Source organism: Neoarius graeffei, chromosome 24 (assembly GCF_027579695.1).
Source record: "Neoarius graeffei isolate fNeoGra1 chromosome 24, fNeoGra1.pri, whole genome shotgun sequence".
NCBI lineage: Eukaryota > Metazoa > Chordata > Actinopteri > Siluriformes > Ariidae > Neoarius > Neoarius graeffei.
Window position 1 is genome coordinate 42,007,062 of NC_083592.1, and position 23,713 is coordinate 42,030,774.

Here is a 23,713-nt window from a genome sequence, read left to right on the forward strand (position 1 = left end):
GGAAAAGTTGTGACCTGCCACCCTGAACAAAATTAAAAAAAAAAAAAAAAAACTGATTGAAAAAATCATGAAAATTGGCAGAGTTATAAGTAATTGAAAAAAAGCCTGGTTTTCACGGATCATTCCGGATCAGTGATCCAGATCGGCACCAAAAGTCATAGCAACATAATTCAGCCCAGAGGTGTTATTCATGTGAAACTTGGTGATGATTGGTTAAAAACTGAGGGAGAAATAACGTCCTAAAAAACATTATGAGAAAATAAAAAGAATAAAGTAGAAAGATCCTGAGTGAGAGTAACAGTTTGCGCCAGTGCTGCTAGGACAAATTAATTTTAAAAAATTAAAATGTCGTTAAGTGGAAAATATAACTAAATGCAATATTAACTCTATTGATCACAAGTGTTATCTTTACACAGTGTGCCACTTGTAAGATTTGTTTTCTTTATTGCACTTTTCAACTTGATTAGAGAATCAAGATGTTCTGTAGTGAGATTGTTCCACATACGAGTCAGCTGTTTACATGGCTCATGAAAAGCCTCGGTCACAACCGGCCATACGTGCTCCTACGGCTGGTCTACGTGCAAAAAACGCAAGAAACGCACGGAGGGCGCGTGTGAAACACACGGAGGGCGCGCATGTGACGTGCTGATTTTCGAGCTGTAGACTGGCCGCAGACCGGCCGCAGAGGTTCTTTGTCATGTCAAACAAACTCTACGGGCGCTTACGGTTTTTTCAGGCTACAAGACAAACTTACGGCCAACGTGCGTCTTTCTCCATGAACAAAAAAGCCGCAGCAATTTGGGAAACGCCAAAAATCGCAAGGCCAAAAAATCGTACGTCCGGTTGTGACCTAGGCTAAAATAAATATTTTACTAATATTCCCATTTCTGTGCAGCCGTGAATACTCAGATTGTCTGGTAGGTTTGTGTAGAGCACACAGAACTGACCGTTATCACACACACACACACACAGCATCGCTCTCTGTATGAGCGGGTGGGTTGGTCAGCTCTGTCTACCTGGAGGCTGAAGCATTGGCATATTTTTATTAATAAGGCAGTTCTTGGACTTCTTCCTTGTTATCTACAGAAAAGTACAAGAAGTTGTTCTCTTCGCTCCCAGGATTTATTCCTTCCTACAGTCCCCAAAGTCCGTACTGAACTGGGGAAAAGGGGTTTTAAATACGCTGCTCCCTCTGCTTGGACCCAGTTGGAGAATCACTTAAACCTTCGCTTAAACCTGGTTTCACTGAACACTTTTAAAGGGGAACTGAAGTCAATTTTTAAACTTGTTTTATTTCTTAATTAACGTGTTATTCAATTACGTTTTCGGTTTTATTAACCTTATATCATGACTCGTATTGGCATATTATATTACACTTATCAGCCTTTTCGGTTTTTAGCCATGTTGAATGGAGCTCTTTTGGTCCACGGTAGGTGTCGCTTATCCGCGCAATCTTCATGAGACTTGTGCGAGACTTCAAACGTGAAGTGTCAGCGCCACCATTTTGAAAACTGTTTAGACAGCGGCCAGATCGCCATGTCATTCCAATTTAGATTAATTTCGAGATTTGCCAGCTTCATCAGTGATGGAGTGTCAGTCCTGCACGCTGTGGCGCGTGCGCCGAGTGGACTCCAGCACGCATGCCGTGAACAAGGCGCACCTGAGCTCAATTAAGGATCTGTGTTTGCCTATTTAAGGACTGTGCTGATGCATTTGCATTGCGAAGTATTACAATACGCATTACTGAGCCTTTCTACCCGTTGTCTTGATTTCCTGTTTCACGATCCTTGTGCCTGTTTCTCGTTCTTGTCCTCGCTTAGCCTTTGATGTACTGTTTGCACCTCGACCAACCCTCTTGCCTGTATTCTCCTTTTTGGATTTTTATATATATATATATATATATATATATATATATATATATATATATATATATAATTTTTTTTTTTTTTTTTTTCATTCTGCACTTTATTAAACTGTATACTTCTGCACATACATCCGCCTCCCTCGCATACGTGACATGGAGATTATTCCATACGACTTCCAACCAACATGGAGTAGAGAAGAGTTGGAAAGACGACCGGATAAGGACGAGTCCGTCGCGCTGGTATTTACGTCATTACTGTCGCACAATTAAAACGTGCCAGATCAGGCGGTTGGTGGGTTTTCAAAAATAATAAATACATACATGTATTTTTGTGATAAATACATATTATACTGAGCGCATTTCCCACATAATCCTCACTAAGGTTTTGGACAGCGCTACAAAATGGTGTCCCCACTATATAGTGCCCTATATAGTGAATAGGGAGCGATTTCGGACACAGGGAAAACTTCTGGCTTGATTACATCAGCATTCGAAAGAGGGCGCGTGCGTCTTTTGACAACGTTGGCAGATGTTGGTCGCTTTGATTTCCACTGTACGTTTTACTTCCGTCCTACGACGTCTCGCACAGGTCTCAACAAATCTCGTTTACGGCCGTTGCTTTGACATATGGACTGATATATATATATATTACATAGTATATTTCAAACACTCATAACTTGCTATAGCAGTGACAAAATGAGAAATAGAATTTTGATGATAAATTTGCCTTCAGTTCTCCTTTAAAGGAATTTTAAATGACTTGGATACAGCTACATCTGGTTGTAGACGTTTCAAAAATGGATAGTTTTTGTTTTATGTTTGTGTCTGAAACTTGTGTGCTGCTGTCTTGGCCAGGACACTCTTGGAAAAGAGATTTTTAATGTCAATGAGTCTCGCACTCCTGGTTAAATAAAGTTGATGGTAAACGGGGAAGAGGCCGTGTGTCAAACTGCCGTAAAAGCCCCACTTGAGACACGCGTTCCTAATGCAGTGTGTATGTTTCCAAAGAACACTCCTTAAACCTGAATAATATCAGCATATCCCACAAGTCTTAATCAGAAAATGTGAAATTTGGAATATTCGGAATATCCAAACGGAATACACTATTCAACACGACCTGTATCAAATTCCAAATACTGTCATATTCGGAATAAAAGTGCAATATTTGTGTGCATGTAAACACACTGAACAAATTTTTTTTTTTTTTTTGCAACTCGGTATGTGACTTGACCTTGTACGCTGGTTAAACAATTCTTTGCTAAAATTTCATCCCCAGGCCGTTATTGTCTTGTACGGGTTCAGCCGTCCTTTCCTCCTAAATGAGCACATCCAGATGTCGGAAAATCGAGCCTATTACAGACGCCATATTCTTGAAGTTATAATGAGGGTGCCTCTAATGTGCTTCTTCGCTGGCATCTTTTCATTCATCTATTTTAAACTGGTTAGTAATATCTGCGTACCGCACATTTCAACTCACTGGGAATGAATTCATTATGTCTTACAGGTCTGATAACTTTTTAAAAAATCAGCTTTCTTAGAAAAAGCTAAACAGCTAAAAGATGATGTAGAATATTGTCATTGTTTTGAAAAAGGATTTCTAGAAGACGTACTAGATCGAGAATCAGCCTGAGATTCTCAGTCACAAGTGATAGTAATGTAACTGAAATGTGAACCCATTTGTTTCCCAGTCGTATGTCCTGCTGGCCCTCGTCATCTTCATTCCCTATATCTCTCAGACTATGAAATGGGTTTGGACTAAAGTCATTGGTAGTAAGTATCATACGGAACTACAGTTACTTCTATAATGACAAACTATAAATTTGGTGTAAAAGTTTTCAATTAAGTGGCAGATATTTGTCTGTATGTAACTAATTGTAGGTTTTGGTATATTTCCTCAGCTCGGGTGGAGGAGACTCCAGACTCCATGCTTTTTTATACGTACCACCCCAGTGAACCACTGAGCAAGGAGCGGGTCGAGGCCTTCAGTGACGGCGTTTATGCCATTGTAGCCACTCTTCTCATCTTAGATATATGGTCTGTATCTATATTAATTACATTTACCAATCTATAACCTGTATACCTGCGTGTTCAGTTATCTACTCAGATCCAGATTTATTTCAGAAACTGATGATCTCATGGGAATTTCACACACAGCAGTCTTTAGAGTTTAGACACAATGGTGAGGGAAAACAAAAAACATGCACTGAGCGGTGGTTTTGCAGACCAGCCTGGCCAAAATGGTCTTTTTTGATGAGCCCACTGTAGCCTCAGTTTCTGTTCTCGGCTGACAGGGGTAGAACATGATGCGTTCTCTACCGTTGTAGCCCGTCTACCTCAAGGTTTGATGTGATCTGAGATGTGTTTCTGCTTACCACGGTTCTACTGTTGTCAAGACCACCTAAACCTAGTCTGGCTAACGCGACTGCAAAGCTCTACGAGCTATTGGTCTGGCCAAGATATTAAGCCCAACCGTTTCCCAGAGCCCGTGGTTGACCCGCCTCCCTGAAATGCCTCAGTTTGCTACTGGTCGAAGCCAGAAAAGGCTGTGACGAAGCTTAAACCAATCACATCACTCTTTCCTCTGACGTATGTGACGCGACGGGGCTAACTGGTAGAATAAACTCTTACCGAAGCCGGTCGGGAGCAAGGTGAAAACGTCCTTCCTTTCAATAAATACCTCCAGGGCTGCTCTTTGCTCCGTTTTCAATGAGAACTTGCTCCATGTTCGTAATGTTTCTAGTGAATGAAGTGCTTCCGGCATAGATTCTGTAAACAATCTATGGCTTCCGGTCGCAGTTCTACTACGTCACTGCCTTGAACACGCCTCTACCCAGGGCCGTTGGAGATGCTCAAAGTTGATTGGTTCCCGATTTTTCGGGAGCTTGGAAGAGCTGTAGATAGCTTGCCTGGCCAGACTAAGCTCGCAACAGGCCCTCATGTTGCGTCACGCTTAGGATGGGCGGGCCCAGGCTAACCTAAACCAAGACCAAGTCATGACCAAGACTAGAGTGTATCGAGACCAAGACAAGACCAAGGCTTTGAGGCATTGCGATCAAGTCAAGACCAAGGCAAGGCGAGATCAAGTCAAGACCAGACCAGTGTGTGTGAAGGGGGTGGGGGAGGGGTGACAGCCATTAACAGGAAGAAAAATTTCAAATCAGCAATGAGTCACATTATTGGTCGCATTTGAAGCAGGAAATTTTACATCCAGTCACAGCAACGATGTTAATAAATCGGACAATACAGTGAAATCCTCACAGTTGTGGTCTTGACTGGTCTTGAAATAAAATCCAGAGTCCTCCATGTCTGAGACTGAGGCAAGACTGCCTCAAAAATGCGTCCGATTCCGAGATGAGACCAAGACCTTCAGAAAGTGGTCTTGAGACCAAGACCGGTCCCAAGTATTACAACACTACACAGTTGTAGAGTGATTATTAGCTCATCCGGCCGAGAGGCGATGAGTTTATGCCATCATGTGTTGTTCGTCTGGCGTCGTCCAAATTTCACGAAAATCGCTTCTTCTATCTCAATTTTTCACCGATTTTTATTCTTTTTGGCGGGAAGGTAGGTCTGCCTGGGGTGCATATAGTGTCCACCCAAATTTGCATAATTGCATTTATTAATGAAGATATGGAGTGATTACCATATTTTCCGGACTATACGTCGCTCCGGAGTTTAAGTCGCATCAGCCAAAAAATGCATTATGAAGACGAAAAAAACATATACACGTCGCACCGGACTATAAGTCGCACTTTTTTGAAGGGTTATTCTATCCATAGAATCTGTGATTGTATCTGATAAGCGGCGCGTGGTTACTGCGCGACTGCATTGTTTATTTAATAAACGAACAGCTGAGCAGTGATAACGCGCCCTTTGCCCTGTAAGTAGCCTAGTCTGATTATTTTAAATATCTACTACTATCTTTAATACTATCACTATCGTTATTACTAATAGCCTATATTATTATTATTATTATTATTATTATTATTATAACTAATATTAGTAGCCTATTACTGATGCATTAATCAGTTTGCTTTTAGATTATTTTTACCGGTAGGGCTTATTATCGCCCCATGGCTCTTTCATCTTTGTTATTAAAGCTGTAGTCATCATCGAGGAGTGTCATTCTTCATTTTTGTCGAATTTTATTTTATTTCATCAAATCAGAGGTCAAGTAGGCTATAGGTATATCATCTCCAAAGACAGGTACGGTAGTAAAAACAACCGTCTAGTGAAAAAAAAAAAAAAACAACTGCTTTTAAATCCCCTACTTAAATCCTTAAAATGAGTCATTTAACTCATGTCTTGTGTGATCTGATCTCCAATGGTGAAATAAACGAGTTGTGATATGAGTACAGTCTGTTATTTTAGAAGATAAATTTAATATATAATTTAATATATAGACTAATAAAAAATATTTTATAACATATCACGACATATTACTGTCTGTAACTGTTCGTCACTAAAGTGTTTTCTAAGATCATAATGTCTATTATTATTATTATTATTATTTATTTTTTTTTACACACACAATAAGCGCATGTGCGTAAAGTTATAGTAAACCACCCCCCGCCTTTTTTTTTTTTTTGAGTCGCCGGACCCACCTCCTGCGTTCCGGGACCTCCCACTTCACAAATTAAGCACTGGCTAAAATCATTACATAACTTATTTAAATAACTATAGGCCTATCATTAATAATAAAACACAGGTCAATCAAGTTTATCAAGCTGACGATTTCACTCCAAATCAGCAAATCCATTGAATTCTTCATCCTCGGTGTCGCTTCTGAACAACTCTGCCAACTCCAGCGGTAGATGAAGCGCCGTTTCCTCTTCTTCTGCGTGGCTGTCGTCAGACTCGGCATCAGCTCCAGTTATTCTGCGGTGAAAAAAAAAACATATATACGTCGCACCGGAGTATAAGTCGCATGGCCAGCCGAACCATGAAAAAAAGTGCGACTTATAGTCCGAAAAATACGGTAAATCCTAACGAACAGTTTCCACACAAATCGCTTCTTCTCCCTTAATTCTTCACCAATTTTGATTCTGGCATGAAGGTAGTGGTACCTAGGGTGCGTATAACTTCTACCCAGATTTGCTTAATTACCATTATTAATGAAGTTATGGACTAATTAAGCCTTAATGAGCAGTTCAACAAAAATTGCTTCTTCTTGGGCAATTCCTCACCGTTTTGGATTCTTTATGGCAAATAGGTCTGTATTCCTAGGGTGTATATAATTTGTATATAGCTTGCAACATTTATTGCACAAGGTGGCCCACTTTAGATCATTCCTTCTGGACTAGACGGGGCTGGAGTGAGCTACGCCGTCATTGACTGTCTCATTTGAGTTGCCGTGGTCTTTCCGTCAGCTCAGACCAGTCTGATCATTCTCCTGGAACATCCTCACTGGGATGGGTTAATTTTTGTAAATTCTAGAGACTTGTGTGTGAAAATCACAGATGAGCAGTTTCTGAAATGCTTAAAAAAAAAAAAAATCAACGTCCTAATTATTATTAATTAAAGTGGTAATCGTTAGTGCTGTTGAGTCAAACTAAGATATAATCATCTTCTATTGTAGCATAAAGTCTTGCACTTGACCCAAGTCTTCCTGCACGTTTAATACAGTTGCTAATAAATGTCCATTCATGGTCCCTTTAGTGAGGATAACGTGCCAGACCCATCTGTTGTGACGAAGCAGTTTAACAACAGTCTTATCACCGCTCTGCACGAGTACGGCCCTGAGTACCTGGCCTACTTCGGCTCCTTCGTCACAGTGGGCCTCTTGTGGTTCGTGCACCATTCACTCTTCCTGCACGTCACTCGTGCGACACGTTTAATGGGTCTCTTCAACACTTTCTCCCTAGCTTTTGTAGGTGGCCTGCCACTGGCCTACCAGCTAACGCATGAGTTTCCTCGCGGCTCTCGAAATGAGCTCGAGGCCATCCAGATCAGCTGCGTCATCATTTTCTTTGCCGGTCTCTTTCAGCTGGCTATGTGGGTTACAGCTCTCTTCACAGAGCGTGAGACGCTCCACCCGTACGTGCATCACGGAGGCCGAGAGCACGCCTTCATGCTCGCTAAGCTCCTGCTCTACCCCTGTGTGGCACTCGGGACTTTTTTCTCAACATGTATCCTCAGCCGCTTTAGCTCGCCCATCTTCCACCTGATGCAGATCGCCGTTCCGTTTGCATTCCTGCTGCTGAGGCTGATGGTGCGAGTGGCACTGGCTGTGCTCAGGTGGCTGTTTTGTCCAAAGACATCTAATGGAAGAAGTGCATTGGTGGAAGAGGAGGACGCTCGCGTGCCTTTTACAGACATTGTCACCTAGCAGGACATGTTGACTCCTGGTCAAATCCATGGGGCTGTTTTCACAAAGGATTCTTCTATGATCTCTTGCAATCTGATATGTAAATACAGTGGTGTTTGAGAGTTTGTGAACCCTTTAGAATTTTCTACATTTCTGCATAAATATGACCTAAAACATCATCGGATTTTTGCACAAGTCCTAAAAGTAGATAAAGAGAACCCAGTTAAACAAATGAGACAAAAATATTATACTTGGTCATTTATTTATTGAGGAAAATGATCCAATATTACATATCTGTGAGTGGCAAAACTATGTGAACCTCTAGGATTAGCAGTTAATTTGAAGGTGAAATTAGAGTCAGGTGTTTTCAATCAATGGGATGACAATCAGGTGTGAGTGGGCACCCTGTTTTATTTAAAGAACAGGGATCTATCAAAGTCTGATCTTCACAACACATGTTTGTGGAAGTGTATCATGGCACAAACAAAGGAGATTTCTGAGGATCTCAGAAAAAGGGTTGTTGATGCCCATCAGGCTGAAGAAGGTTACAAAACCATCTCTAAAGAGTTTGGACTCCACCAATCCACAGTCAGACACATTGTGTACCAATGGAGGAAATTCAAGACCATTGTTACCCTCCCCAGGAGTGGTCGACCAATAGTTGGCGAGGTCACAAAGGACCCCAGGGTAACTTCTAAGCAACTGAAGGCCTCTCTCACATTGGCTAATGTTAAGTTCATGAGTCCACCATCAGGAGAACGCTGAACAGCAATGGTGTGCATGGCAGGGTTGCAAGGAGAAAGCCACTGCTCTCCAAAAAGAACATTGCTGCTCGTCTGCAGTTTGCTAAAGATCATGTGCACAAGCCAGAAGGCTATTGGAAAAATGTTTTGTGGACGGATGAGACCAAAATAGAACTTTTTGGTTTAAATGAGAAGCGTTATGTTTGGAGAAAGGAAAACACTGCATTCCAGCATAAGAACCTTATCCCATCTGTGAAACATGGTGGTGGTAGTATCATGGTTTGGACCCGTTTTGTCGCATCTGGGCCAGGATGGCTTGCCATCATTGATGGAGCAATGAATTCTGAATTATACCAGTGAATTCTAAAGGAAAATGTCAGGACATCTGTCCATGAACTGAATCTCAAGAGAAGGTGGGTCATGCAGCAAGACAACGACCCTAAGCACACAAGTTGTTCTACCAAAGAATGGTTAAAGAAGAATAAAGTTAATGTTTTGGAATGGCCAAGTCAAAGTCCTGACCTTAATCCAATCGAAATGTTGTGGAAGGACCTGAAGTGAGCAGTTCATGTGAGGAAACCCACCAACATCCCAGAGTTGAAGCTGTTCTGTACGGAGGAATGGGCTAAAATTCCTCCAAGCCGGTGTGCAGGACTGATCAGCAGTTACCGGAAACGTTTAGTTGCAGTTATTGCTGCACAAGGGGGTCACACCAGATACTGAAAGCAAAGGTTCATACTTTTGCCACTCACAGATATGTAATATTGGATCATTTTCCTCAATAAATAAATGACCAAGTATAATATTTTTCTCTCATTTGTTTAACTGGGTTCTCTTTATCTACTTTTAGGACTTGTGTGAAAATCTGATGGTGTTTTAGGTCATATTTATGCAGAAATATAGAAAATTCTAAAGGGTTCACAAACTTTCAAGCACCACTGTACCTGCTGCGAAGTACGTTTGGAGGAACTTGGACAATATTATAACTACATACTATAACCACATACTATACACATCGGTTAGCGATCAGTTAATAATAATGTGATTTGTTCACTTTGAATCATTTTTAAATCATTTTATAATTTTATAAATTTTATTCTAAGAATGAATGTTACTGCTAAATCCGTCCTAGATTTACAGTTTGTTTTTTTAAATACAAGCTGGATCAGGTGAAGTCTGGCTAATTACTGTAGCATGATGAGCTCTGAGATCGAGGAGGATTGCACTCCATTAAACTCGAGCTTGTATCTTGTAAGTACTTGAGGCAAACTTGTATTTTAAGGCCCGGTCCCACTGCACTTACGGATGCAAAGAGGATGTAAAACGTAAAAAAATCTTTGCCATCCGTTGGAAAACGCTATGCATCCGTTGTGTACTCATTGCATACGTGCTTCATACGCTCTATCCATCGAGCATCCGTCCACTGTGATTTCATCCGCGCAAAAAGTTTTGAGCTGCACAAAACTTTTAGAACGGATGAACTTTCCGCCGTGTACGATGTAAATCCGCGACATATACGAGCAACAAACGTTCTATGTCCGTTATCATCCGTTAAACGTCTGCTGTATCCTCTCTGCATCCTCTGGGCATCCTCGCAACTCACATCCGCTGCAGCTGAAAACGGAAAGAGGGAGGAAAGATAAGGTACATGAAACGTCTATTCATCGTTAGTAGCACGGAAATAGAAAGGATGTAAGCGTATGCATCTCGTATATAAAGTATTCAAAACGGACAAAGCGTTTATATCTGGGATGTATCTCGTATATTTAGGATGTCTGGAGTATGTCTGGAGTATGTAGAAGGACACCTAGCGGACAATCGATATTTTGTATAAAAAGGGGGAGAAAATCATCTAGTAGTAGAGATGTATCGATGGAGCCGCCAGCACGTCTTTCCGCTTTATGCTGACGGCGTGCATGCTGCATCTCTTTATATCCGCGGAGCAGACGCAATTCATACCCCCCGCATGCGCAGTGAACGGTCTGTATCCGATATACATCCGCGCAACATCCCCTTTGTTTCCGTTAGGCGTACGTGATGCATCCCCTTCATCCGCTCTTTGTGCTATGCGTCCGCTTCTCAGTTATCACCGGTAACCCCTTCGGAGCTGTCATCCACTTCCATCCGCTTTCATCCGCTAGGCTTCCTATGAACATGCGTTTAACATCCCCGCTATATACTACCCACGTCCGTTCTTTTCCGTTCTGTTTTCGCAAATTTTCGCCAATTTTGTCCATTTCTGGAGTGGATGAAAACGGATAGAGCCACCCCCGAAATTTTGCTCGTCCGCTGTGTCCTTTTTTCATACGTTTTGTGTCCATCGGCCAGTGGGACCGGGCCTTTAAGTTAAATATAATGTCTAAAATAACGAATTCCCTCCTGAACGACTGCGACTTGTTTCATTTAAAAAAAGTAACATTAATTTAAAGTAGAATATAATTTGGTTTGAGGAAATGTAACCAGGGATCAGAAGCTCAGGACCAAGTGGTTATACAAGGCACTGACCTTGTACAACTGGAATGATGGTACAGATGTGGCCCACATGTGGTTGCCAGATCTCAGCCAGGTTTATAGCCATTTCAACTACATAATGTCATAACCAATCAGACAAATAAAAAAACAACGTGTTCCCCGGTTACACGTGACACACGCCGGTCACTCATCATGTCCAGCTTACAGCATGTGAACATGGTTACCAAGCAACCGTACCATATAAGTGATAGCAAAATCACATCACATTAGATTTCCTGATACAACTGCATGACTGTAAGAAACTGGATGGTGGGCCCACTTATTTGATATTGAGATGCTTTTTGTAAATTATTTTGGAATTTTATCTTTGCATGTTTTGTGTAGATGTGTGCGACTTTACTCTACTGTAATACTTGAACGATGACATGAAGACAACAAAAATTGAAACTGGACCAGAGGAGGCGAGCTTTTGCACTAATGGTGAATGTAAATGTGAAAATGACTCCAGTTGGGGGGGGTGTGTGTGTGTGTGTGTGTGTTTTTAAAGCATTTGTTGCAAGTGTACAGGGAAGTGGTACAGTAATTGAAGCTGCTGCGATGAGGAGCAGTGAGTAACTACAACAGAGAAAACGAACAAGGCAAAGCTCTGTTTCTGTTATTTCACATCTTGTCGATCGTCTCTTATTGATGGCCACACCCACGTTTCATTTTTCAGTTCATGGATTTGTAACGTCTGTTTGATAAATTTTAATGTTGACACATTTACACTCAGCTGTGTTTATCTGCAAACATTTATGGTGTTTAATCCATGATGATGATGTTATTGTATAATTCATGAAAAAACCCTTTAGTAAAATTCATCAAACATCCCATTACTTTCGACGAATCGTGCTTCTTCACAGTTATACTCGTTGGATATGGAGGAGGTCATACAGAATGGTATTGATTTTGTTTATCCTGTAGAGATCCCTCCCTCCAGGGACAAAAGCAGTTGTTTATTCTGCTGCAGTTTACGGTAACTCCACCTGAGGAGATGCTGTGGCAGAAAGAATGAGTTTCATTATCGCTACAGGAAACCTGCATGCTGAAACACACCACGTTGCTAAAATACGCAGATATTTATTTTAAAATAAATGTGTTGCTTCTGTGCAAATCCCCAGTATGGATTTACATTACGTTAAAAGGGGAAAAAAATGCTATTTAGGACAAAATACATTTAAAGGTAGGGTATGTCATTTATTTTAGAAGCTTTTTTGTTATATTTCTTGAAATTCTCTTTACATCCTGAGACCAATGAATAAATCAAATGCTCGGACTATAAAACAAAAAGCCCTGTAGCAGTCAGCGGGCTGTAAAAAGCCTGAATGAAATGATTGGATGGCCTGTCTGCACACACTCTGCTCCTGGACTCGTGATCGGAATCTTCCACAAAGCTAAACAGAAATATTGTGGCCGTATCGCTAAAGCTAGCGAGCTAGTCAACAGCTATGAGGACTAGCACTAGCCATGTTCATTGTTTGTTTATGATAATGCTCTGTGTTTTCTGAGACAGGAGGTAGTTGGAGATGCTACGCTCCTCTCCCGGACTCGTCGTCCAGCAGTAATCAGGCAGTGCATGTTCATATGGTTTAGAGGCGTGGCTTTGGAGGGAGGGTGGGATTTTTCATTTGGACGCTTTCAAACTCTAGCTGTCTCTTGCTGGTTTCTCTGGCACTGTCTACTGAGCTTTAAGAAACCACTGTCAAGTCAAGTCAAAGTCCTTCCTACGCCAGGACCTGGTCTTCCCAGGCAGTCTCCCGTCTCAATACTAACCAGTCCTTTGTGGCACATCACCCTCGGCCTCTCGCCTGTTATGTATCTTGGGTTACAGTGGGGGGGCTGGTCTTCTGGTAACTGCGAGAGTTTGACTCTCTACTTGCCTCTGTACTGCAATGTGCCTCACCAGATGGCAGTAGGTACCATTTTTATGATGGTCTTTTGTATGACCTGACCATGAGTAGAACTCACGATCTCCCAGTCAAAAAGTGGACATGCTAACTACTAGGCTAGCTCGTGGTCAGGAAACCACTGTACAGTATATTAATAATGAATTAACTAGGAAATATGATCGATAAAAGACTAAAGAAACCAAGTTAAACCAGCATGTTTTTAATCTTGATTTAAATCATACATGTGATTGTGTTCTTACTTTTTTGTTCTTTGAGTATTACTGAGACATGAGAGCGCGATGAGACACGAGAGACATGCGCACGAGAGACACAGAGATGCACGAAAGAGAGACACACAAGGGAGATGAGACAGAGGCACACACACGAGAGAGATGAGAGACACGAGAAATGAGACACAGAGAGGCACGCACACACGAGAGAGACAAGAGACACAGAGGCAGGCACACACACGAGAGAGAGACACAAAAGAGATGAAACAGAGGCACACACGAGAGAGAGATGCACGAAAGAGAGAGAGAGAGAGAGAGACAAGAGAGATGAGACAGAGGCACACACGAGAGAGATGAGAGACACGAGAGAGAGAGAGACACTGAGTGAGTCAATCAGATCGGATACAAGATGTAAGCAGGGGATAACGTAAGGTTTTATTTTATTCTAAAATCATATTCACAATAATAATAATATTGCCCCATCACATTTCCTTTGTTCATGTATCCATGGTGACCATTAAATATTCTCTATTAAAAACCTTTAGATTTATGTTAAAAAATAAACTATAACTCAAACCCATAAATAATTATTTCAACAAAAACACATGAGCCCAACTTTTTGGTATAAAGCATAACATTACAATATCATAACATACGACAATAACGAAAGCATCCAAAGGCTGATTGTTGTTAAACAGTGTAAGCTGGAACAGTATTATATCTTCAACAACAATGTAAACCGTGCAGTAACTCAGAATTCTGGTAGCGTCACTTGCTTTGAAGCTACGGACACCTGACTCAGAGGTGTATTACCTTTTTGGTCTGAAGTGATTAAGTTTTTTTTAGACATGCAAAACTGAAAAAGTTAATCGCATACGCAGGTTGACGTAAACAGCAGACAAAGAGGAAATAATGAAAAGAGAAGCGTGTAAATTGACTCGGAATGAAAAGGGAATATGGCAAGTCGCATTATAACAGATTGCCACATATCCACGGATTTAAGGTGAACAGTCTGGTCCCAAAACTCCACCAAGTCAGCTTGATTTCTGTCGTCTCCATGTACAAGATAAGCTCTTGCTCTAGGAAAACTAGAAAAGTGCTAGATGCTAGTGAAAATCAAACGGCTTAGATTTAAATATGAATTTTGACAAGTTTTTCCATTGTTTATGGATCTATTCCAGCGTGAATCTGTTTGAGGTGAAAATCTTGATCAGTGGACTTTGCAGTTTTAATGTGATCTGTATGAGACGCTAATATATCGACAGTGCTGAACGTAACACGCGCCATGGCTACCAGCTGAGTTAACAGTAAATGCACACATCTCTTTCACTCTGTATTTCAAACCGTCTCCATTAGACACAACAGATTCTACCACAAAACAACATCATTCGATGATTTAAAAAAAAAAATTGCAATTTTTTTTTTTTTTTGTAGTGCACTACAAATAATTTATCGACTGGTTAGAGAACCGAGTGTTTAGTCCTCATCTTCCGTAAAGACAAAAATAACTTATTCATTCACCCTGCACACAGAAGATTAAAATCATGCTAAATCTCTATTTTAAAAAAAGATAATCTAGTGTTTGCATATATTTTTAATCCTATAAACATATATAGGACTTTAAGTCTCAATTATATGCTATATATATATTATACTGTAAATCTTTTAGTATAATCTATATCTATTTACATTAATACATAACCACAAGAGTGTAGTTCTCAAGGGCAAGTCCTACAGCTTTGGAATTTTATAGAGAGTATAGAACTAATGTTAAATCCGTGGGAAAGAGAGAAAAGCTGCTTTCGGAAGGAACTATGTGACTCACTCATGCTGTTTTAGGTTGTTGATTATTTGTGCGACCGATACAATTATCATCATCGTCGTCATGCTAATCCTGGATACTGTAGCATCGCGCAACCCAATGTGACGGCTTGGAATTATTGCAGAAGCAAACTGCACTATTTCTTCTGTTCATAAATTACACTACAATCAAATTTAAAAATCAGTGCAATGCCCGAACTCGGCCTTAAGAACTATTTTCAAACTTCCAGCCCTCTGACATCACTTACTGTGTGCGTCCATCTTTCCTTCGGTTTGTCGGAAGACATGTCTCACATGCAGAAGAAAGAAGAAGAAAAAGAAGGAGAAGAAAAAGACAAAAACCTCCCCCCTGTGGTCACATTTGTTTGTTCAGTGGAAGTGTGAGGTAAAGTCCACTGCATCGTGTTTCTCCAGAGTTTCTACAGTGATGGCTGTGCATCCACAGTTGTGCAAACCGATAAATAGCTAAACCATAAACGTTTTAACTGAAGTGATGAATAAATGAGTGTTCCTTCATTCCTCTGCCGCAGCAGGAAGCAGCATGCCCTTCTCTCTCAGGTGGTTGCGCAGCGTGTTGAAAATGCTGAGCTGTTGTTCAGGCTGCAGGACCAGCAGCTGCTGTAAAACCTTACTGGGGTTTGGGCCCCTGAAACAAACAAACAAACAAACAAACAAAGCTGGTAAGCATTTTTGTAAATCGTTTCAAAAAGTCTGAGGAAGATGATACTGAATCTATTCATTGTATCGACTTTTTTGGGTTTTTTTTTTGCACCTTTATTGGATAGGACAGTGTAGCAACAGGAAATGAGCAGGAGAGAGAGATGGGGAGGGGTCGGGAAATGACCTCGGGTCGGAATCGAACCCGGGTCCACGGATTTATGGTATGGCGCCTTATCCAACTGAGCCACGACCAGCTGGGAGGTCCATATCATGAAATACTGTGACTGAGGTCTTGAAAGTACTGAGCGAGGCCCGTATTCAAGGCCGAGGTCATGGTATTTCACCATACGGACCGACCTTAAGCTGGTAAATAATATATATTTATTTTTTTCTTTACCAAATTCTAACAGAAAACGAGAGCGCCCGAAAGGGAAAACCGAGCCGAGCCGCCATTTTGAATCCTCATTCACGGCTGTAATGCAAATTGCTTCCTCCTCGGTATACAAGTGCACTTCCATGGCAGGAGAAAAACTACGTTTTGCCGCCTATGTAGTCCCCTATTTATACAAATAGGAGTCATTCAGGATTCAGCCATGTTTTTGCTCAGTGTTAGCAAATTACAGGTTTTAGCTTTCTCCTGAAATGTTTTGTTTTATTTCTTCGCTTTCGCTGTGAACACTGTCGTTATCGTTATCCATGCTGTAAAATTAATGCTATTTTCCTGAGAAATGCTGGCAAAAATTTAAAGATTTTTGATAATCTTATAAATAGATCTTATAAAAAAAAGATAAATGTTGACAAAAAATGCTACTATGTTGTTGTTGTTGTGAACGAGCGAGTCGCCAGAGGTCCGTAACCGGGGTCCGTACCATAGGATACGGACCCGCTCGCCAGCCAATCAGAGCGCAGGATTTGGATCGTGAAAAAAAAATTATTATTATACAGATTATTTGTTGCTTCACAAAAAGAAGTTCATACACGAACTGATGCTCCAAATATGCATTCACATACAGGATGTATATTTTATATACACACACACTATATGAACTGAGCCTTGTTCAGTAGGGAGCCTTCAACAGGTAGAGAGAGATTTAAACAGGAGGAATAAACTGATCGCACGACATAACAAACAAACGTGTGTTCATAAATCCCAATCCAATGAATGTAAAGTCACAGAATCTGAAAAATGTGTCTACTGGTGTGTGGGTCTGAATTTGTAACCAAAGCATGCTCACATTAAAAAAAAAAAAATCATGGATAACAGTTAACCCCTTGTGGTGGCGAGGGTGTGGTCGAGTGTCGGCTGTGAACGGCGAGGAGTCAGGTGGAACCGGCAGGTAACATGTCATGAGGTACACCTATGTCTAATTACTGGCTGTCTATTAACGCGTGCCTTTCAGACGGCCGGTAACGAGAGAGAGCGGTGTCCTGCAATCTGTGCATGTGTGTGTAGAGATAGACACTGATAAGTGAACGTTTAAAATAAAAGTGCACCTGGGATTGTAACACCTGTCTCCAGTTCCTCATTTATCCCACCCATACTAAGTGGATCAATAGAAAGAAAACATAAAAATCTAAACAGAAGCCAGAGAATGTCCATTTTCCTTAATGAGCCAGACTACAAGCAAACTCGGAACGAAAATGGGCCAAAGAAGACTCGACATGCTGTTACTGAAGTCGGAGCCGTTTAAAGAACTGGAGTTTGCGAGATAAAAAACAAGTGCCTAAGGTAAAAATACCTACTGCACAGCATTAAGGCGACTCAGATACTTCTAATGGATGTGTAATGTACTAGTGATCCTGCTTCGGTTCCTGCCCAGGGGCTCACGATGTAATAATCCATCCCTGTATGTATCTCATCTCATTATCTCTAGCCGCTTTATCCTGTTCTACAGGGTCGCAGGCAAGCTGGAGCCTATCCCAGCTGACTACGGGTGAAAGGCGGGGTACACCCTGGACAAGTCGCCAGGTCATCACAGGGCTGACACATAGACACAGACAACCATTCACACTCACATTCACACCTACGGTCAATTTAGAGTCACCAGTTAACCTAACCTGCATGTCTTTGGACTGTGGGGGAAACCGGAGCACCCGGAGGAAACCCACGCGGACACGGGGAGAACATGCAAACTCCGCACAGAAAGGCCCTCGCCGGCCACGGGGCTCGAACCCAGACCTTGTTGCTGTGAGGCAACAGCGCTAACCACTACACCACCGTGCCGCCCCCTGTATGTATTTACGGTATTAAATAATTCTAATAATAGACTTGGAGACAAACATGTGATTTCAGAACGTGTGTTGTATTTGTAATGCTGGAGAAGTTTATGATAAGAGAAATGTTTAATAAGTATACAGTGGCATGCAAAAGTTTGGGCACCCTTACTGAAAATGTGTGTTACTGTGAATAGTTAAGTGAGCAGAAGATGAACTGATCACCAAAAGGCATAAAGGTAAAGACGACACATTTCTTTTCAGTGTTTTCTGCAAGATTTGTGTATTATTTTTGTTTTGTACAATTGGAGAGTGAAAAAAGGAACACCATGCGAAAGTTTGGGCACCCTAATACATTTGAGTTCTCAGGTAACTTTTACCAAGCTTCCAGACCTTAATTAGCTTATTGAGCTGTGGCTTGTTCAAATTCTTCATTAGGAAAGGTCAGATGATGCAGATTTCAAAGCTGTATAAATTCTCTGACTCCTCAAACTTGTCCCTAAAATGAACAGCCATGGGCTCCTCTAAGCAACTCCCTTGCATTCTGAATAATAAAATAATTGCTGCTCACAAAGCAGGAGAAGGCTACAAGAACGTAGCAAAGTGTTTTCAGATAGCTGTTTCCTCAGATTGTAATGTTATTAAGAAATGGCAGTTAACAGAAACAGTGGAGCTCAAGGTGAGGTCTGGAAGATGAAGAAAACTTTCTGAAAGAACTGCTCGTTGGATTGCTAGAAAGGCAAATAAAAACCCCTGTTTGACTGCAGTAGACCTTCAGAAAGATTTAGCAGACCCTGGAGTGGTGGTGCACTGTTCTACTATGCAGCGACACCTGAACAAATATGACCTTCATGACAGAGTCATCAGAAGAAAACCTTTCCTGCGTCCTAGCCACAAAATTCAGTGTCTGAAGTTTGCAAACAAACATCTAAATAAGCCTGATGCATTTTGGAAACAAGTCCTGTGGACTGATGAAATCAAAATAAAACTTTTTGGCCACAATGTGCAAAGGTAAGTTTGGAGAAAAAAGGGTGCCAAATTCCAGGAAAAGAACACCTCTCCACAGGGTATCTGCACATTTTTCAAGTACAAATTTAAAGACTTTTAAGACCTTTTCAAGCCCTCTAAATGGAAAAATTAAGACTCTACCATGGCAAAGAAAATGATAAATACGACAACTTAAAACTGTTTTCTGCAATAGTTTTTTTACTAACTTTAAGAAGAATGCACACAATTGGTGAACAACAGGGTGCATCAATGGCAACTGTTAGACATGCAAACAGCTGAAGCAAAGTCGTGTGTTTTGGGCCTGCAGAACTACTGTAGCAGCAAGGAGAAGACTGGTGTTTACTGGAGAAAACACCATGAATCATTTCAAAAACCAAAACAATAAATGGCAAGTAGAACCAGCTGAACAACCTTAGCCGGCATTATTTCAATCCGCAAAGATTATCTTTGATGATGTGTGATTTTGTGTCCGATGGCAAAATCAGTCTGAGTGTCGTACAGTACACAGCTGGCTGAGGAAGTTCTCGAGTATCTTCTGCGTTATAGCAGGTAACAGCATAAACCTGTTTATGCAGCCATACAACCATCAGAGCGTTACATTAAACACAGAAAAACAACTGTCACCTTTCATAACCATTATCAATATTAATCAATGTGTTGTAATAACTAAACTAATTATCAGTGCAATTGTTACATCAATGTTCATTATTCAAAAATAATTAATTATCTATAATCCATGAATAATTGTATTACTACTACTACTTTTTTAATAATAAAAAATTAATTCAATTTTATAACATTTTAATAATCACTACTTATTAGCTATATTAATTAATTATTAATAGAATAGCAATTATTATAATTCAGCATTATTAATTACTACTTAATAAGCAGTGATTATCAAAATGTAATTTAATAATTAATAAGTAGTAATTATTATCAACTACTACTTAATTATACTAATTAATAAGTTGTGATTATTAAAATGCTATAAAATTGAGTTATAAGATTAGTTAAAATTATTAAAAAAGTAATTATTATTAGTGATACAAACAATTATTCATGGATTATAGATAATTTGTTTTTAATAGTGAACATTGATATAACAATTGTACTGATAACATTAACAACAAGTATTACTAGTAGTGTTATTGTTTATTAGTAGTAGTACAGTTATTTTATATCAATGTTCACTATTTAATTTGTTTGTATTCTACCAATTACTACTTTTTAATAATTATTTGTAATAATTTTTAATAACTTAATTTTATAACATTTAATAATCCCTAGTACTTATTAGTCACTAATTCATAAGTAGTAATGATTAATCATCAATAATAATTACTACTAATTATTATTAGTGGTTGTTAATATTATTCTTATTATATTAAAAACACTGTTGTAGACGATGGGTAATAAAACAAACTTTTTATACAAATTATTTATTTTGCACTATATTTAGAATTATTGTATTTTCTGTAGCTCTTTGAGTTTTGAAATAAAGGTTGTTTATATATTTATATTAAACTTAGTACAATAAACAATGTTAATTATGTAAAAACGATCTCATTATCTCTAGCCGCTTTATCCTGTTCTACAGGGTCGCAGGCAAGCTGGAGCCTATCCCAGCTGACTACGGGCGAAAGGCGGGGTACACCCTGGACAAGTCGCCAGGTCATCACAGGGCTGACACATAGACACAGACAACCAGTCACACTCACGGTCAATTTAGAGTCACCAGTTAACCTAACCTGCATGTCTTTGGACTGTGGGGAAAACCGGAGCACCCGGAGGAAACCCACGCGGACACGGGGAGAACATGCAAACCCCGCACAGAAAGGCCCTCGCCGGCCCTGGGGCTCGAACCCGGACCTTCTTGCTGTGAGGCGACAGCGCTAACCACTACACCACCGTCCCGCCCTTGTAAAAATGATGTTAATCATTATTATTATTTCCTATAAGTCCCATTTTCCACCTGCGTTTCACTCCGGAGTGCTTGACCTCTAACACACACGTGCGCGCCTCATGTCCGTGAAAAGCCAGTTTCCCAGGGGGCCGTGTCCCCAGCGCTGCGTTACCGTCTTTAAACACATTTGTGTGATCCAGCGCTTTTTATCGCAAATGATTCTTCTCCTTATTTTGGGGGTATTTGTCATCCCCCAACCACTTGTCGTTAAACAGACATCTTCCCATAATTATCAACGCTTTCTAGCGCCCGCGTGTAAGCTACCTGCGCATCTCTCATTCTTCACAAGCACCACACCACACCACACTTCCTCCAGTAGCCTCCTAACGTTAGTTCTTGATCTACGGAATGCACAGAACCAATGCTGCCCCAAAAGGTACGCTGGTCACTTTTAAAGTTACGGTTAAAAAAAATACCCCAAACCGGATGGAGACATTTCACTCGTTCGGTCCAATATTAAATTTAATACCTCCCTTTCGAAAATTCCAGTCATTCCAAACAATTTAAGACATTTTAAGGCCTTAAAAAACAAAAGTTGTATTTAAGACTTTTTAAGGACCCGCGGGAACCCTGCTCCAACTCTGAAGCATGGGTGTGGATCGATCATGCTTTGGGGTTGTGTTGCAGCCAGTGGCACAGGGCACATTTCATTGGTCGAGGGAAGCATGGATTCGAATAAATACCAGCAAATTCTGGAAGCAAACATCACACCATATGTAAAAAAGTTGAAGTTAAAAAGAGGATGGGTCCTACAATAAGACAATGATCCAAAACACACCTCAAAATCTACAATGGAATACCTCAAGAGGCACAAGCTGAAGGTTTTGCCCTGGCCCTCACAGTCCCTGACCTAAACATCATTGAAAATCTGTGGATAGAGCTCAAAAGAGCTGTGCATGCAAGACAGCCCAAGAAACTTGTAGAACTGGAAGCCTTTTGCAAGGACGAATGTGTGAAAATCCCCCAGGTAAGAACTGAAAGATTATTAGCTGGCTACAAAAAGTGTTTACAAGCTGTGATACTTGCCAAAGGTGGTGTTACTAGGTACTAACCATGCAGGGTGCCCAAACTTTTGCTTCGGGCCCTTTTCCTTTTTTGTCATTTTGAAAATGTAAAAGATGAAAATAAAAAATTGTTTTTGCTTAAAATATAAAAGGGAACGAGTCATCTTTAACTTTATGCCTTTTGGAGATCATTTCATCTTCAACTTGCTTAACTGTTCACAGTAACAGCAATTTTGACCAGGGGTGCCCAAACTTTTGCATACCACTGTAAGTATGCATGGTCAAGTCACCCTGAGCTTCCACGCTGTTACCTGATAAAGCTTGCGATGTAAACATGGACAAACGTGGCCATCAGATACTGACAGTCAAAGCGGTCCATGATACCACCATGTCCAGGGATGGTGTCTGCAAAATCCTGTGGAAACAAAATCCCTGTCAGTGGTTATGTTTTACATGTGAGATGTTCTTCCTCAGTCCGAACGATTTCATTTTGACTGCACAATTCTCAACATTCCATACTTATTCTATCCACATTCACTGAATCAGCAATCGTGCACTCTGATTGGCTGCTCCCATATACCTTGAGTAGAGAAAAACAATGGCAGAGCGTGTTGCTGAACCAACCGAGGACAAAATAAAAACTACTCGAAAACAAAACCCCCAAAAATATTAAAAAAGGCAACAAAATATGGAATAAAAGTATTTGATGGTAAGAACACGTCTTTTTTATTTTTCAAGAATTATTATTATAGCATTTTTGGCAAATTGCTACTGTCATTTCACCGGTGTGTTTACATTCTGAGCAGAAATGATTGTCAGATGTTTTGTATAAAATTTTTATTTATTGAATTTGCAAAAAAAAAAACCTCCCACATGCTAAATTTGTCAAAATCCAGTGAATGAGTGAAATAACTGTTTTATTCTAATCACAATCTCGTTATACGTGGCTTGTAGCCAACTCCGCGCTATGCGCCTCGTCAGCTATCAACTCATGTACGACTCGATTTCGTGAAATAACTTTATTACACGGGCGGCACGGTGGTGTAGTGGTTAGCGCTGTCGCCTCACAGCAAGAAGGTCCGGGTTCGAGCCCCGTGGCCAGCGAGGGCCTTTCTGTGCGGAGTTTGCATGTTCTCCCCGTGTCCGCGTGGGTTTCCTCTGGGTGCTCCGGTTTCCCCCACAGTCCAAAGACATGCAGGTTAGGTTAACTGGTGACTCTAAATTGACCGTAGGTGTGAATGCGAGTGTGAATGGTTGTCTGTGTCTATGTGTCAGCCCTGTGATGACCTGGCGACTTGTCCAGGGTGTACCCCGCCTTTCGCCCGTAGTCAGCTGGGATAGGCTCCAGCTTGCCTGCGACCCTGTAGAACAGGATAAAGCGGCTAGAGATAATGAGCTGAGATGAGAACTTTATTATACACTACCGTTCAAAAGTTTGGGGTCACCCAGACAATTTTGTGTTTTCCATGAAAAGTCACACTTTTATTTACCACCAT

The 23,713-nt window shown here is 40.7% G+C and overlaps 2 protein-coding genes across 3 annotated transcripts in view; one reads left to right on the top strand and one right to left on the bottom strand.

The window, feature by feature from the left end:
* tmem175 (transmembrane protein 175) overlaps nt 1-8,322 on the top strand; it is a 101,142-nt gene extending 92,820 nt beyond the window's left edge. For both annotated transcript variants that reach the window (XM_060907253.1, XM_060907252.1), the window contains 4 exons: nt 3,141-3,305; nt 3,553-3,634; nt 3,763-3,898; nt 7,523-8,322. In XM_060907253.1, the coding sequence (XP_060763236.1) occupies nt 3,141-3,305; nt 3,553-3,634; nt 3,763-3,898; nt 7,523-8,192 (1,053 nt within the window). In that variant the 3' untranslated portion in view covers nt 8,193-8,322. The remainder of the gene's footprint in view (nt 1-3,140; nt 3,306-3,552; nt 3,635-3,762; nt 3,899-7,522) is intronic.
* A 5,196-nt stretch (nt 8,323-13,518) lies between these two features.
* Nucleotides 13,519-23,713, bottom strand: part of cds1 (CDP-diacylglycerol synthase (phosphatidate cytidylyltransferase) 1) — an 82,251-nt gene continuing 72,056 nt past the window's right edge. Inside the window, exons 12-13 of the mRNA XM_060907261.1 lie at nt 22,529-22,632; nt 13,519-16,011 (exon numbers count right to left, since the gene is read on the bottom strand). Of these exons, the coding sequence (XP_060763244.1) occupies nt 15,879-16,011; nt 22,529-22,632 (237 nt within the window). The 3' untranslated portion in view covers nt 13,519-15,878. The remainder of the gene's footprint in view (nt 16,012-22,528; nt 22,633-23,713) is intronic.